This window comes from Cornus florida, unplaced genomic scaffold, assembly GCF_030987335.1.
Source record: "Cornus florida cultivar Cherokee Brave unplaced genomic scaffold, ASM3098733v1 CherokeeBrave_3.0.0_Hap2_Chr02, whole genome shotgun sequence".
In the NCBI taxonomy this organism is placed as follows: domain Eukaryota; kingdom Viridiplantae; phylum Streptophyta; class Magnoliopsida; order Cornales; family Cornaceae; genus Cornus; species Cornus florida.
This window is the reverse complement of record NW_026775572.1, coordinates 77263889-77281357: the sequence shown is the minus strand read 5'-3', so window position 1 is coordinate 77281357 and position 17469 is coordinate 77263889. Positions and strand designations below refer to the sequence as shown.

Here is a 17469-nt window from a genome sequence, read left to right as displayed (position 1 = left end):
TTTTTGATGCCGTTTCTTCTATTGTTCATATTTTATTATTTTGAATCTTTTTCGTTCACAAAGTTTTGCCATTTGAGTGCGTCTGCTCAAATTTTACTTTTTCGAACTCGGCAGGGCCCGTTCGGGGCACTTTTTGAGATTTCTATAAAAAGGGGGTGAGATATTTCATTTTTCATCTTCTCCCCTCTTCATGCACGACCTGGAGCTCCCATGGTAGCCCAAGGGGTGCTTCCATCTTCTCTCTCCTCTTTTGGTTCACTTTTCCTTGATGGAAAGTCTTCGGCCTTAACGTTTGTTGTTCCCCTCGCCGTGTTCTACCTTCCCCCTTATTAGAATTCAGTTTTGACCATTTCTTGAGTTTGGTTTTGAGGTCAAGTTATGATTTTGATGGGGCTTTCATGGGGGTTATGTTCACGATATTGTCCCCGACAAAACCTCTCGGTATTGTCGAATTCGGAGCACTTTTATTTTGGTGGGCCTTTGGGATTTTCATCTCAAATTGAGGTAGGAGATGTTCTATGTTTAAATTCTTGTTATATAGCATGCTCGTGATGCTTATACTACTTGTTTGCATGATTAAATATAAAATCTAGAGATTTTATTATTTATTTTTCTTGTACGGGATCTAATTTTTCCGGTTGCTCATGACTTGGTTTAAACATGTAGCATGATTTTATATTGCCCCTTGATATGCTCATTGTCATGTATTAAAATTGGAACATTTGAATAAGTATTAAAGATTTTATTTAATATTTATCTTAGGTGAAAGATTAATTCACATGGCCTTAACTAGCTTGAAATTAATATGTGTTAGCATATTATATTAGGCCTTAGCATGCTCTTCAACATAGTTGAATTTGAAAGTAATTGGAGGTGTTTTGAAAATTAGTAATTTTTAATTAATTTGATTAATTAATTTGTCCCGAGGGCACTATTCACTCTATTTAAATTCTGACTTGATATTCTTGATTTACATGCCATATAGCTTCACATATATTTGATTTAGAATATTCGGTTAGGTTTTGAAACCTTTTATTTAATTAAATTCCATATTTAAGATTTAATCCTCACGGTGATATACAACTTGGAATTGTATTGTGGCATGCTAGAAAATTAAGGTTTGGTGTGGTTGTTCACATATATTAAATTGCGATTAATTGCATGAGAATTGTAACCTTTATTTTATATTTAACTTTAGTGAAAGTTTAATTTACATAGGTGTAACTTGCATGAAATAAGCTTGTAATGTGATATTACATTAGTCCTTGGCATGTTCTATAAGATATGTTAAATTGAGAGCATTTGGTTAAATTAGAAAATTTAGAGATTTTAATTAAAAGAATTAATTAAAATCTATTTTGTGGTCCCATTAGCTTAATTAAGATTTTAACTTGATATTTGTATTGGCCATGACTTATTTACTAGTATATATTAATTGTGGACCATTTGAAGTTGCTTTAGAACCTTGGTAATTAAATTAGCATGATTTAATTAGAGTTCTACTTTGTTGTTCCAATAACCTAATTGAGTTTTAGAATGGATATAGGTGATGACCATGCCATGTTCTTTAATATGTATAAATTTGAGGTTATTTGGAATTGAATTAGAATCTAGGGAATTTAATTATTTTTATTTAATTAAATTCTATCGAATTGAGCCATGGATTTAATTGTGTTTGAAAGTCGTTTCTATATCAAAATTCTGGACATGGACTTGTTATATATTCATTTGGTTATGTTTTGAGCATTGGATAACATAGTTGCTATGTTTATACTCATGAAAATATGTTTTTCTTACTGAATATATTGTTGCCTTGTGTAATGATTTGCACATTTCGTATTTAACATCATTCATGCATAGCTTATAACGAATCGTACACTGAAGATTCGACATTCATTACATCATAGTAGTTGTGGACTTAGAGCATGTATTGTATAGGTTTCCAAATTTGGTTGTGCTTGGTAGATAGTTGATTATCTTGCATATTCCTGTTGATATGTGCGTTATTGCACAATTTGTTGATTTTGGAAACTTGGGGATGTCGTTGTTTGGCTATGGCTAAGACGTGGTTCTAGTACGGGGGATAGTCCCTCTATATAGTCTAGTGCGAACATAGGGAGGTTACCCATGGGCTAGTAACCCTAAAGTAACTATGTTGTCGGTCTGATCTGGCGTGACGTCCGAGTATCTACTTTGTTTGATTTCGCATTTCATTTTCAAGTTGATAACTAGATGATGTTGTAACTTGTTGTTTCTTATTTGTCGTTCCATTTTAAGTTACAGGATGTTAACTTTATGAAATTGTGCTTTATGCGTTGTATTAGAAGTTCCAATGTTGGTTAAATTGCATCGATATTGAAAATCATGTTTTGACGTCCTAATAAAGCTTAGGATTGATCCTATTGATTCATTTATAACTTAGACGTTAGGTGGCATAACCCACTTCTATTGTTTTCGTGCTTTAGATTCCAAGCTGATAGCTTTAAGAAATTGTATTTTGTTGCCTTGTATAATATGCTTTTATATGGTTAGACTGCATTGAAGTTGTAATTTGCGTTTTGATTGTTCAGCATGGCCAAGGATAATTCCTTAGACTTATTTAGAACATAGACGTTAGGTGACATGATCACTTTAGTTGTTTCTGTATTCGAGATTGCAAGTTAATACCTTTGAGAACCTATATCTTGTTGCTTTGTATAACGTGCTTCCATATTGTTTAAATGGCATAAATGATGTGATTTATGTTAAAAACACTCTAAGGTAGCTTAGGATGCTCCCTGAGTGTCATTTCGATATAGATGTTAGGTGGCATGAACCCCTTTAACATGTTTCACCTTAAGGTAATAAAGTTGTAAAATGCTAGGTCAATGCATGCTCATCTCCTACGAGTAGCTTTATGTTACTCACCCCTACGATACTGGGGCATATTTCAGGTACGAAGACTTGGTTCATGAAGCCTAGCATTCCTTGGATGTCGTGTAGCTTTCAAGTTTCCATTTCATGCAAATGTTAGTATGAAATGTCATTTTGTAGACTTATATGTCAAAATATGTATATTTGATTCCATGTATGTAATGTGTACATAAGTGCACTCCTTCCAATGTATTTGACATGTATGAGATGAGGCCGGAGGCCAATGACATGTGTATTGTATTCTATGTACTTTTTAACTTCATGAAATATTGTGAAAATCTTGAAAAATCGCAAGTCATTGCTTCACCATGGTTGCATCGGGTGTGGGAATTCCATTCTCATTCTTTTATAGGGTCTTATTAATCTTGTATGAAGTGTGGCCAAGGTCCAAACGGTCATTTGACCCCGTTTTGTATTTTTAGATTCCGAGTTTTCATTCCAAGTTCTATTTTTGCCTTTTTGCCCATTGGGGGGTCAGATTTTGTATCGATGGTATTTTTAAGTCGTGGACTATTGTAGCACGTCCAAATAGGTAAGTTACGTTTGCGTGCATGGTCGTTTTCGGGCAAAACCTTATCGTTTGTGTTTTGAGCCTCTTGTGAATTCATTTCGCACTTTTTTTGAATATTCTGATCTAGGTGAATTATAGACTTTTCACGGTGGTTTTATTTTCTTCTTTCAATATGGTTGAATAGAAAACATGATTTTAGGGGGGGTTTCTTTTCCGTGTTTTTCTAGAAAATGTCGTCTTGATATCGGAAATCGCTTACGAAATTCAGTTCTCAGTTTTCAAAATAGCAGCTTTTTGGACCTCCATGACCAGATTTCATGGAGGGGCTTTTCGGGCATTCTACATTACGTTTTTTTTTAATTCTCTCACGAGTCACGTAGGAAACTCATTTTTGAGGGGGGTTTTTTCTTTGTGTTTTTGCAAAAAAATTCATCTAGGTCTCCAAATTCAGCCTCTGTTCCGGATTTTTCTGAAAAACAAAACACATAGCAGCTTTTGGGCTACTGGCAGCCATGTGCGCACCCAGCGCGCGCGCGGCGTGCATGGGCGTGCGCATGGGGCTGTCATGGCCCCTCGTCGGGCCGCCGCGACGTCAATTCTTCTTTTGGGCTTTTCTCCTTCGTCCGGACTCCGATTCAAGTGAATTTTTTTTTGAACTTGACTAATTTTTCGCTGTCTTTCCAACAGTGTGCTCAATTGCACCCGGTTCTTCCTGGATAATTACCAGTTTACCCTTTTTGCCTTAAGTGCTCGTTTTTCTTCGTCATGCCATTTCTCCTTCGTCCGGACTTCGAATCATGCAATTCTTGAGTCTATCTTAATTATTTTTTTTGTCGTCTTTCCAGCGGTGTGTTCTGTGGCACCCGAATTCACATTTTTTAAAAATGACTATTTTGCCCCTGGGGGCTTATTTGTCATATTTTTTATCTTTTACTTCCACATCAGTTCTCATTGAGTTCCACGACCTCATGGAAGGTCACTTTGACTTCTTAGAGTCTTGTTTTCTGTTTTTGCTTCCGCATTTCGGATCCGTTATCAGATCATCCTTACGATTCATCATAGGACACGCTAGCCTAAAAACCAGGGTCGTCACAACCAGGGCTGCTAATGAAAAAACGAGACAAAAAATATCAGCAGTGGGTGTTTGGCCTTGGAAAAGCGGCCGGTCCCGATGGAACCGGATGGGCGTGCCAGGAACTATAGTAGTTCCAAAGAGAGATCCAAATAATATTCCAAAAGAAAGATTGCGAGACCAGGTGACTATGAAGAGGTCTAAAATGAACACCTCAGGGTTCTTTTTACCTTTGATAAAAGACTTCGGGAAAGTTAACTGGTTAGGAAGAACCACGTTACTTGTGAAAGTAAAGGAATTATCTAATGCAAAGTAAAGTGCAGGACTAAGACTAATCATATTGAAAGTGCATTGCGAAAAATGAAGATTGTATTGAAATGCGTAGTTGTTTGGCGTTGAGCAGGCCTATTACATTACAACATAATGACCTATTTATAGAATAAAAAATACAATCAGTTAATAATAGTAGTTCCAAGCAGTTCCAATAATGCCTCCAAATGCTTCCAAGTGTCCAAGCCATGCAATCGTGCCTTTCTGATTCTTCTAGAGCTTCCACGTTCCAATCGTGTCTGGAGCTCCCATGCAATCGTGCCATCATGTGATCGTGCTTTAATGCTTCTAGAGCTCCAACGTTCCAAACATGCAATCAGTCATGCAATCGTGCCCTTTGATGTCGTTATCTTAAAAACAAATTACATGATTTCCTTTGTCTGAACAATGGCCATTACTCCTGATGGTGGTGGTAGTGGCACACGTTAAAACGAAATTAAAACAGTTAGAGTTTTGTTGTATCGTGGCTTTTGAAGAAAACCAACTTCCACATTTTAGGAACTCTAATTTTCACGTCTAAAACTCCAATAATTGACACATTCCTTTGACCAAGTCATCTTGTTCAAACGTGGCTTCTCCTGTGGTGGACTTCCATACTAACTCAACTGTCAAAGTCCCTGAAATTGATCTTGACCCAAACTCCTTTCATGCGTCAGAAATTGGCTTGACCCAAAACTCCATCCATGTGTCTGCTTTTCCATGGGCGAAAATAAAGGTGTAAACATTGCCCCCCAAATTTGATGTGCCTGATATTCTTTGAAGAATTGTAAGGCATATCAAATTTTAGATGTAAGTGAGAATTTGCCATGTGATATTCTTATTGAAATAACTAAAACTTTTTAGCCAGAATGTACCATTTGGCCGAAAACTTTAAGCAACTTTATTTAACTAAAACAAAGATTTGAAGCCTCACGTCCAATTTCGTTGCCCCTCGGGGTCTGGAGGTTTACGAGGAGGACGAATTTGTACATCTTCAGACCAAATACATAGTTGATTGGCCAAGTTTTGCCCCCCAAAAAAGCACAAGATGTGAATTTGGGACAAATAAAATAGTAGCATTTTTTTTCAAAATTGGAAGAAAAATACTATGACCGTTATATTCTTCATGTGGAAGAATATACAATGATTGAGAAACTTGTGCTGTTTCTGAAGGAAAATCTGGCTGTGGAAAATCTTCTTCCAATGGAAGAAATGATAATGGCTTCCTATGGAAAGGTTTGTCAACCTTCCTCATAGCCAAGCCACAGTCTTGCTGGGAGAAGTCAGCAAGTTGGCTTGTATTTTTTGGCCAACCTTTGGGTAAGTTAGCCATTGGATGCCCCCCAAACACCACTGGAATTGGGTTTGGGTCTGGCAAAGGAGTACTCCTCTGGCGAATTGGATTTACTCCTTGATCAGGAGGTTTCGTTGGAGGGCGTTGCATTTCGAATACCATTGGAAATGCCATAAGTAGCCTTAGTAGTGTGTTTGTAGGTTGCTGAATGTTCAAAAGTGGAACATTGTGGACCTGAGATTGAAGTTTCTGGACTGCTGTTGGTTGAGGGTTCTGCACCTCATGTGGAAACTTCACCTGCGATGGAAGTGGTTGAGCTACTGCCGGTGGAATCGACTTCACTGTTGCTGAAGGGTTCTGCACCTTAGGTGGAACCTGCATCTGCGGTGGAAGTGGTGGCGGAATCGACTTCACCACTAGCGGAATCGACTTCACTGCTAGTGGAATCGACACCACAGGTGGTGGTTGTTTCTGAGCTCGTGGAAGGGTTTGTGCGTTTGTAAGGACCAGGATTTTCACGGATAATTTTTTTCGTTGTCTTTCTTTTCTGAGTTCGGTTTCTTATCACTTAGTGTCATCTCGAGTGCTCTGGAATGATTTCTGAGACTCTTTTCTTTGGATTGACAACTTCCTTTGAGGACCGAGTCATTTCCATACTTTCACTTTTTCGACACTATTCACATTTCGTTTTTTTCCCTATTTTGTCTTTTCCCCGTTTGTCACTTTGTTGGCATAACCACACTTCTTGTATTCGGAGTTGGTTTCTGACTTCACATATCTTCATTCTCAGTGGTTTCCATGAAATACGTATCTTTACTTTTGTAGTAAAGTACTCTGGTTACTCCCGGTATCTATAGGGGCATGGATGCACAGTTCTTTGGAATCTTTTTCTTTTCTTGGGGTGTTTTTCATAAATATCTTTTAAAGATACTTATTTCAGGGGTTTCTAAGAAAATATCTTTTTGGAAGATATTTTCATTCTGGGGCAGTTTCGCAGTTTTCACTTTTTGGAGGGGCCATTGTGCAATTAATGAAAGTTATTGCTCAATGTCTTGTTTTGAGCCTGGATCCTCGTACGGGATTCATTTCCACTTTTCCTCGAGTCGTGTACTCTTGGAATTTCCTCCTGGTCGATGTTTTCCAGTTTCAAGGTTTCTGGCTCCGGTTTGTGCCAAACTTGTTTGGGGCATAACTTTCTGCTCGGGACTCAGTTTTTGACGCCGTTTTTTCCGTTGTTCTTATTTCCTAATTTTGAATCTTTTTTGTTCACAGAGTTTTTCCGTTTGAGCGCGTCTGCGTGAATTTCACTTTTTCGGACCCGGCGGGACCCGTTCGGGGCACTTTTTGAGATATTTCTATAAATATGGTGCCTTTAGTTGAAAAATCAGATCTCACTCTCTCCCTCCTCTCTTCTGGCCGAAATCCATGGCAGCCATGGCTGCCATCTTCTCTCTCCTCTTTTGGTTCACTTTTCATTGATGAAAAGTTTTCGGCCTTAACGTTTATTGTTCCTCTCGACGTGCTCTACCATTCCCCCTTATTAGAATTTAGTTTTGGCCATTTCTTGAGTTCAGGTTTGAAGTCAAGATGTGAATTTGATGGGGCTTCTTTGGGGGTGATGTTCACGGTGTTGTCCCCGACAAAACCTAGAAGTTTCGTCGGATTCGGAGCACATTCATTTTGGTGGGGATTTGAGATTTCATCTCAAATGGAGGTAGGGGATGTTTTAGGATTTTATATGTGTTGTATTGTGTGTTTCCCATGATTATACAACCTATATGTATGCCTTGTATCAAATCTAGAGAATTGAAATATTTAATTCTTTGTATAAGATTTAATTTTCATAATGATGTGTAACTTGGATTTGAATTGTGGCATGCTAGAAAATCTTGTTTTAATATGTTGGTTAACATATATCAAATTAGGATTAATTAAATAAGGATTACACTTTTTAATTAATATTTATCTTTTGTGAAAGATTAAAGTCCATGGTCGTACCTTGCATGAATTCAACTTGTGTTATGCTTTTAAATCATGTTTTAATATGTTCTTTAACATACTTTAATTTGAGAGCATTTGGTTGAGTATGAAAATCTAGAGGGTTTAATTATTTTTATTTAATTAAACTATATCTTATTCTTCTATGGATATAATCATGTTTTAGAAGTTGCTACTATTTTAAGATCATGGATTTAGACTTGTGGTGTATTTACTTGATTATATTTTAAGCATTGAAAAGCATTGTTGTTAAATTTATATTCATGAGAACATGTTTCTAATATGAATATATTGTTGACTTGTGATTTCATAGCATTATGAATATGAAATGCTTATTATGCACTATTGGGAGTTAAATTGCTAACTTGTTACTATGTAGTAGTAATATGTATAAGTTATGAACTTATTTGGCTTATTTTAGAATCTTGGGACATTGTTGAGTTGAGATGGCTAGGGTTTGGCTCTAGTACGGGGACGTGAGTCCTCTAAGTCGTTGAGATAGTGCGCACTAGGGTGGTCTTCCCAGCGGGTTAGTGCCTGGAATAACCATTGAGGTCTCGGCAGAATTCTGAGCATAATGTCTAAGTCTTCCACTATTTGTTTTCGCATTCAATTCCAAGTTAACAATCATGTTTATCTTGTTGACTTGTGGTTTTGTCTATTAGCGATTTTGATGTTGTTAAGTATATCCATGCTAAATTGTTATATTTAGTTAATTGCACACTTTTTGATTTCTAGTTGATAATTTAGAGAATCTATGTCTTGAGGTGTCGTATTAGATATTCTAATTATACTAAATTGCTATATTTAGTTGATTCATATTTTAGATTTCAAGTTGATAACCTTGAGAATCTATATCTTGTTGTTTTGTATAACATGCTTCTATGTTGATTAAATTGCATAGATATTGTGACTTATGCTATATTGTTCAAATTTAGCTTAGGAATGATCCCTATAGATTCATTTAGAACATAGACGTTAGGTGGCATGACCACTTTTGTTGTTTTCGCATTTTAGATTTCAAATTGATGACTTGGAGAATCTATGTTTTGTTGATTTGAATAACATGTTTCCATGTTACTTGAATTGCATAAATGATGTGATTTATGCTAGAAATGATCTTAGGTAGTTTAGGATGCTCCTTAGGTCTCATATTGACATAGACGTTAGGTGGAATGAACCACAATAATTAAATCATGCAAACTTGTAAAACGTAGGTCGATGCATGCTCATTTCTTACGAGTAGCTTTATGTTGCTCACCCCTGCGGTACTGGGGCATATTTCAGGTGCAGGATTCAAGATATGGAGATTGGCATTTATCTTTGATGGTTTGGAGATTTGAAGTTTCTTTCAAAGCATTCTTGTTCACATGCAAATGTTTAGCATGACTTGTTTTTGACAACATATTTTGTATACCATGGGTGTATGGTACTTTTGAAGCTCATGTAACTTCTTTGATGTGTAAAGATGTTTAAGTAATTACTTTTGACATTATAAGTATGTATATAAAGAGGCCAAAGGCCAAGCATGTCTATTTTTGTACTTAGACACTTTTTGTATCAAATCTTGCTTCAAATGTCTTTTAATCAAATTTTGATGTTTGACATGTGAAATTTTGTAAATGGAATGTAATGAGGCCGCAGGCCGTTACAACATGTTTCAAATGTTATATTATAGTTGCGTGCATGTTCACATCATCACATACTCGCATATAATGCAAATTGAACATGCCATGGGGTATTCCAAGTGGACTTTTAGCCATGGGTGCATAACAGGAGGTTTATGCACTTTCTTGAGTCATTTCGGTCGACTGAAATGCCATTTTGGTCGACCGAAGCCTTTTGGGTTTTGTTTGAAACTTGAAACTTCACTTTCCAGTAGCCAAAGTCAGCATTTAGGGTCATTTCGGTCAACCGATGTCTCATTTCGGTCGACCGATGGTTCCTTTTGGTGTATCAAACCAAACAAGCCTTAAGTACTTGTTTTCAGCACAAATTTTATTCATTTTGGTCGACCGAAATAGCTAGATCCCGAGAGTAGCTTCAGTCCAGTTTCAGCACTGATCTTCCAAATTCAAAGAGTCATAACTCCTTCGTTTTAAATCCAAATGGGGTGATTCTTGAGCCTAAACTCAAGGATTTTAAGTCAGCTTTCCAATGGTATCAATTTCATTCTCAGATTCTAAACACAGTGGGAGTTATTCATATTTTAGTGGAGTAGTGTTAGTTTTCACTTCAACCGGGATGGGGCATTTTATGGGATTCTTGTCCAATGTTCTTAGAACCTCTTGGATTGTTGTGAAATGATTAGATTACGTTGTTTTCACCTTATTTGACTTGTTTAGAGTCAATTTTCTCCTTTTAATGGTGAGTAGACCATTTTGCCCCTTGGTTCACGATTTTTGCCCGTTTTGACCCTTGTTTTCGCTTTCATTCTCTTTGAGCTTCGTGACTTCATGGAAGGTTACATTGGTGTCTTAGATATGGTTTATATCTCTAAAGACTTCGGTTTCATCTTTTGCTTCCGCATTCGAATCCGTTAGCGGACCAACTTTCGGTTCATCACTGATGCACCAGGTTGAAAAACTCGGGTCGCTACAGCGTTGTTGGGACCTCTTCCATTTTGTTATTGCATTCCGAATACATTCTCGGAGGTTTCCCTCGAATTCTCGAAAAAATTGCTCACGTTCTTCGGCCATCCTCCGGTGCATTCGATGGCACTCTTCACGTTCTTTAGCCATCTCTTGGTGGAGTTCATCACGGCATTCATTAAAGCATGCCTGAAACGTATTAACTTGTAGTTGAAATTCTGAAACGGCACGTGAACTTTCATTAAAAAGTTCAATAGCCTGTTCAATTTCAATTTTGGCAGAATCTTGAACAGATTTGCCATGTCTTTTTCCTCCCGCCATGGAAACACTCCATTCAGAAGGTCCCACCGGGCGTGCCACTATGTTCGGCCTCGAAAAAGCAGCCGGTTCAAATGGAACCAGATGGGCGTGCCAAGAACTGCAACAGTTCCAAAGAAAGATCCAAACGATATTCCAAAAGGAAGATTACGAGACCAGGCAACTGTGAAGAGGTCTGGAATGAACACCCCAGGGTTCTTTTTGCCTTTGATAAAGGACTTCGGGAAAGTTAACTAGTTAGGAAGAAATACGTTACTTATGAAAGTAAAGGAATTATCTAATGAAAAGTAAAGCGCAGGACTGAGACTAATCATATTGAAAGTGCATTGCGAAAAATGAAGATTGTATTGAAATGCGTAATTGTTTGACGTTGAGCAGGCCTATTACGTTACAACATAATGACCTATTTATAGAATGAAAAATACAATCAATTAATAATAACAGTTCCAATAATGCCTCCAAATGCTTCCAAGTGTCCAAGCCATGCAATCGTGCCTTCCTGATTCTTCTAGAGCTTCCACGTTCCTTTTCCACGTTCCAATCATGTCTGGAGCTCCCATGCAATCGTGTCATCATGTGATTGTGCTTTAATGCTTCTAGAGCTCTAACGTTCCAAACATGCAATCAAACATGCAATCGTGCCCTTTGATGCCGTTATCTTAAAAAAAATCGCACGATTTCCTTTGTTTGAACAATGGCCATTACTCCTGATGGTGGTGGTAGTGGCCCACGTTAAAACGCTTGGTGTTTTGTTGTATCGTGACTTTTGAAGAAAACCAATTTCCACATTTTAGGAACTCTAATTTCCACGTCTAAAACTCCAATAATTGACACGTTCCTTTGATCAAGTCATCTTGTTCAAACGTGGCTTCTCCTGTGGTGGACTTCCATACTAACTCAACTGTCAAAGTCCCTGAAATTGGTCTTAACCCAAACTCCTTTCATATGTCAAAAATTGGCTTGACCCAAAACTCCATCCACGTGTCTGCTTTTCCATGGGCGAAAATAAGGGTGTAAACAGTGGGTAATTTGCATCATCCTTCAGGATTGGTGCCTGTTTTGGCTGGTGGGTAAGGGATTACTCCAATATATGACTGAGTATGGTCAACATATTCCATTTTTGAAGACATATATATATATATATATATATATATATATAGATATATAATTGAAGACAGTAGTTCTAAACTGATGGGTCACCTTTTTTATATATTAGAGTATGTGTGTATTGGGGAAAAAAGAAAATACACATTGTTATGTGGTAGATGCAATTTAATTTGTTTGGAGACAAATTAATTTTTTTTTTTTTTTTTTTTTTTGCTTTGGGAAAACCTCTAGCGAATATAGTTGTGTATATATATCATATGTCATATGTGTATTCTTAAAATTTTAAAAACATGCTATTTGATCAATATTCTTTTTTAAGGATTGGATTTTGCTTAGAGAGAGAAAGAAGAGATAATTATAGATGGAAAAAGATGTTTGTGTTAAGACGTTTGTTTTGAAGAAGCTAACAATAGCTTTTAAAATTAAAAGTAAATGGGAAATGATAAAAGATCATGATACGTTAAGCAAATTTGTAGGACAGAAAATAGTTGAAGGGAGAGAAAACCTAGAGTAAAATAAAGTAGTTGCGGCCATCTAAAGGGAATTGTTTGGTGGATGTGGAATAAATATTGGGTGAGCTGATGCCCAACCAATATTTACAAAGCACATTTCAATAAAATTAGTTTCACTTACTTAAAAAACGCTTAACCAATTAAAATGATGCATGATAATTAGTTGGGCATATCAATAACTTGTTGCACTCACTTAATATCTTTTTGTTTATGTGGGAGGATAACTACACGTGAGCATTAGAAGGATAAGGCATTCTAAATTATTGACAAAAATAAAATAAAATACAACAAAATGACCATTTTACTATCAATTTCCTTGTTTCTTCTTTGAGAAACGATAAGCTTTATAACCTCAATTGTCGACTTCTCTTTCGAATACAACTTGATTGGATCACATTGAAACTCTTAAAAAAAAATCTCGTAAAGATCTTTTTCTTTTCGACTCATTCCCAACCACGTTGTATTCGGATGAGGAGGAGGTAATTGAGGTCGGAAGACCTATACTTTTCTTCTTCTTTTCTATTATTATATTATTTACAAAGAAAGATATTCAATATGAAATGAGCACCTTCATTCAAGAAAACCTCCCTTCACCAAAGTGACACTTTCAGCAACCATTTAATAAATCTGGTCAACTGGTCTTCTTGTTGGCCCTTGTTTTTTTTTTTTTTTTTTTCTTTTGAAAGGTAAAGGTTAATTTCATAAATAAAAAGAGAATTACAAAAGCCCGAGGATGACTAGGATATGAACATATACATAAAAAGATAATTACAAAAGCCCGAGGATGGCTAGTATTTGAACATATATATACAGATAGACCCAGCCCCAAATAGAAATTACAAGCCCAGACCTAAAGGAGCCCCAATTGAAAGCAGCAAACATGACCAGCAAAATATCTTAAATTGACATCATAAAAATCAATGATTTTGGAAAGGAGTGACCAGCAAAATATCTTAAATTGACATCATAAAAAAGACGGATTGTGCCTTAACTCACAGTCTATCTTTAGATATTAGGAAAAACATGTGTTAGATATCTTTATTTTCACTCTAGGGTCAGTTTCAATCTGATTGATTCAGTGATTTTGGAGAGGAGTGAATTTGCTGAAATCCTTTTCTTCTTGAAAATTCTACCAACCTGTGACTCTGTTCTTCCAATGATGCATGCCCAAGACCAACAGGCCAGTAGCCTAACGGTACCAAGCTCCTACTTCTCAAAAAGAGGTCAGAAGTTCGAACCTTCATGAAGGCATGTGTGTGTGAGTACCCAACTAGAAAAAAAAAAAAAAAATGATACATGCCCAAGCAACCAACTCATTCCAAGAGGAGAATGGCAAGAACAGCAAAAGAAAAGGTGATTGTATGACTATTTACAATTGTATTTTTGGGCCCAAGTGGCTGGTTGTTACATGTTCTACAACAGATCTGGATGAAAGAAAAATGTTTATAAATAGGCCGGGTATTAATTAGTCCCACCCAATAACTTAAATTTTTTGTCACGAAGCAACCATGGTAATATGACCGTAGCATATTATGGGACTCACATGAAAAGGGAAATTAGTATAAATGGATTGGATGTTAGCACCACCTAATAACTTAATCTTTTTGGGTTATCGCATAGTTACACCGCTTATTTCTTTAGACTCGATTTTGATTTTAATTTAGGTGTAAAAAAACTTACATACTAAGAAGAACAAAAAAAATTATATACTATATACATCATTCTTAAGTGCAAAAACAAGAATCTTAAGTAGGGGGAAAAAGAAAGAAAAAGGGGGGAAAATGAAAACTTTGAAAGGAAAAAATATTAGAGTTTGAGTAAAAAAGGAAAATTTAATCTTTTTTTTTTTAAGAAAATCAAAAGATTAATATTAAGAGCAAAAGAAAAATTTAGAAGATAATTTTAAAATTTAAAAATTTGAGGGGGACATTATATAAAAACTTTTTTATAAATATAAAAATAAATTAAAAAATTACTATATCTTGTACTAGGTGGGCCAGCCAGGGTGTGCCCTCCGCCCCGTCTACAACTATTATAAGAAAAATATTTTATTTGTTCTGAATTCATCAAGTTAAAGATTACTTGTCATATAATGCTTTGCTCCTTATTTAACAAGTTTATGTCAAGCCAAACTGTGATAAAACATAGTGATTGGATACTCTATGCTCTAATTTTTTACGTGTATTTATACATGAATATTTAGTGCATATATAACTGTAGTAATTGATAGAGTGAATAAATTGATTGAAAAAATAATTGTGATAGAACTAAATTATTTGAAAATTTACTTCTCGAAAAATAAATAAAAAATTTATTTGAAATTTTTAGAATAGATAGAAGCTATTCTTGAGTGACGAGTTCAGTTTGTTTGTGGATGCACACGCTTGTACAAGCCAGTCATAGTTCGTAATTTTATTTATTTATTTATTTATTCTTTTTAAAATTTATGAAAACGAAAGAAGTTATTATATATGCAAAGAGAGGAAAAAAAAAAAAAAATTGCCTAAATTTATCACAGGGCCAAGCAACCATAGACCCCAAAGGTTAGCCGAGTGAGAGCGGAAAGTTAAAACATAGGCCCAAGATGCAAGCCCAATAACCGAACCTAAGAAGTCTTCACAAATCAGGTTCGTTTAAATTTATATAATAATGCATACTTATTTTAAATTCAAAATATAAACAGAGAAAATTTATTATTATTATTTTTTTAAGATAGTAGACATGTTAAATTTTAAATAAACAATTATCATTATATATATCATTGTGCTAAACTTTTGAGTACGTAAGCAAAATGTTGTAGAAGATATTGAGTTTGAAATGAACATTGCCATCTTTGAAATGAGCATTGTCACCCACTAAATTAAACCACCCCTCTTCAATTATTATGAAGAAGAGCGGCTTTTAAGGGATTCAAAGCCAGATTGGATGCTTACAATTGTGAATTAACCACAACCTCTTACAATTGTGAATTAAACCTAATTCAAAAGCCACAATTAATTATATCTTACACGAACATGGTACTTTTTTGACCCACCCAATAACCTCCCCACCACAATTGTAGAATTGGAGATGAACCTAAGATTGTTGCAACAATACAAAAACATTCAGAAGGGATGGGTTTGCTGCATCGTTTGTAAGGATTCGAGCCTGTGTTGGCGGCGGAGCATGGTGGTATTGGTGGTGGTGGAGGGTTTTCGGTACGGTATTTTACTCTCATGTATGACTGAGAATGGTCAGGATTGATATGATTAATTGAACACAGTACCTGATAAACACAGTTTTGCTCTTTATCATAATTTATTTACCCGAAAAAAAATAATAATAATAATAAAAATAAAAATAAATTAAGCTGTTTATCATAGTAGAAGATTAATTTAAAGGTTTAATTGGGTTTTTTTAATTAGTGGTATATATTGTAGTCAACATGGTTTTGAAGCATCGTACTAGAAAGCCAGTTATTTGAGTCTTGGGATTTGATTAGAGAGACAAAAAAGAGATGCTTTTTTAGAGAGGAGAAGAGATCAGGTTTGTATGTTAAGACCTTCCTTTTTAGAAGGTATAAATAACTTTGAAAAGTATGTTTTTACAATGGACCTTGCATTTTCTGGACTAGACTAACATTGTTCTGTTGTTGTTGTGTCTTCACAAGTGACACTCAATTTTTGCCAATTGAATAAAACAATATTTCTCTGATTAACATTATAGAACATAAATTTGACGAAATCGTTAACATAAAAATTAATTAAGCTCGGTAATAAATGAGCTTTCTAAGGAAGAAATAAATTCTAAAAATCTATCTTACAATGGACCTTCCATTCCTTAGATTCACCAAACATTGTTTCTGCGGTTGTTTTATCCGAAAATCCCACCTTCACGTCCTCACAAGTGACCCTCAACATTTGCCTATCTCCTCCTCTTCCATTCCAATTAATCCTCACAAAACCATCTATGGTCCTAGTGAAATTCGCAATATTGAGGTTGGTCACGGACAGGATTGATGGTGAGATCACACCCACCTCTAGCGACCTCCGATCATTCTCGTACTGATAGAAAGGTGGGATAGCTGTGGATGATACGTTAACTTGTTTGTAGAAAACCGAAGCCTCCATTTCTTCGTAGAATATCCTTCCATCATTTTTGTTAGGGTTTTGGATGTCAAAACTTATGTTCCACAACCGCTCAATTGCATCAGCGGAGACATTGAATGGAGAGACTGAAACCAAGTTCACTTGGAACTTTGGAGGATGTGGCCCAAATTTGGGGAATTGTCAATAGCATATCAACAATATTAGCCTAGTAAAAAGTACTACAAAAATGAAGGAACTTACATTCTGCTTTGCCGTCGGGTGTGTAGCGGTGATGGGTGGTGGTGGTGGTGGTGGTGGAGAGTTTTCGGCTGAGAATCGTGCATCAAAGTATGACCCCCGAGGGTGTGTAGCGGTGACGGGTGGTGGTGGTGGAGCATTTTCAGCGGAGAATCAAAGTATGACCCCTGAGGTTGTGTAGCGGTGACGGGTGGTGGTGGTGGAGCGTTTTCGGTGGAGAATCGTGCATCAAAGTATGACCCCAAAGTATGACCCCAGGGTGGACTCGGACTTTCTTCATTGCCAATGAAGACTTATATGGTTTGGTGCATATATAATTAAAAAGTGTGTTAAACTAAACTCATCAACATATATATAGAGAGAGTAATGATCTCTTGTTTTTTGTGGAATAAGAAAATTCTTCTGCACTTTCTAAAATGACCATTAAATTAAATCTAATGGTCATATTCCAAACCCACCTATATAATTTCTTTTTAATACAAAATCATTATCACTACATCTAGTTTCTAAATTTAATAT

The 17469-nt window shown here is 36.0% G+C and overlaps 1 protein-coding gene across 1 annotated transcript; it reads right to left on the bottom strand.

Moving 5' to 3' along the window:
- Positions 1-16225: 16225 nt before the first annotated feature.
- Positions 16226-17103, bottom strand: LOC132287781 (uncharacterized; the record flags this gene model as incomplete). The annotated part of the gene is made up of 2 exons (XM_059789825.1): positions 16226-16860; positions 16954-17103. Coding segments are annotated over 2 exons (600 nt in total), but the record flags the coding sequence as incomplete, so codon positions are not given.
- Positions 17104-17469: the final 366 nt, after the last annotated feature.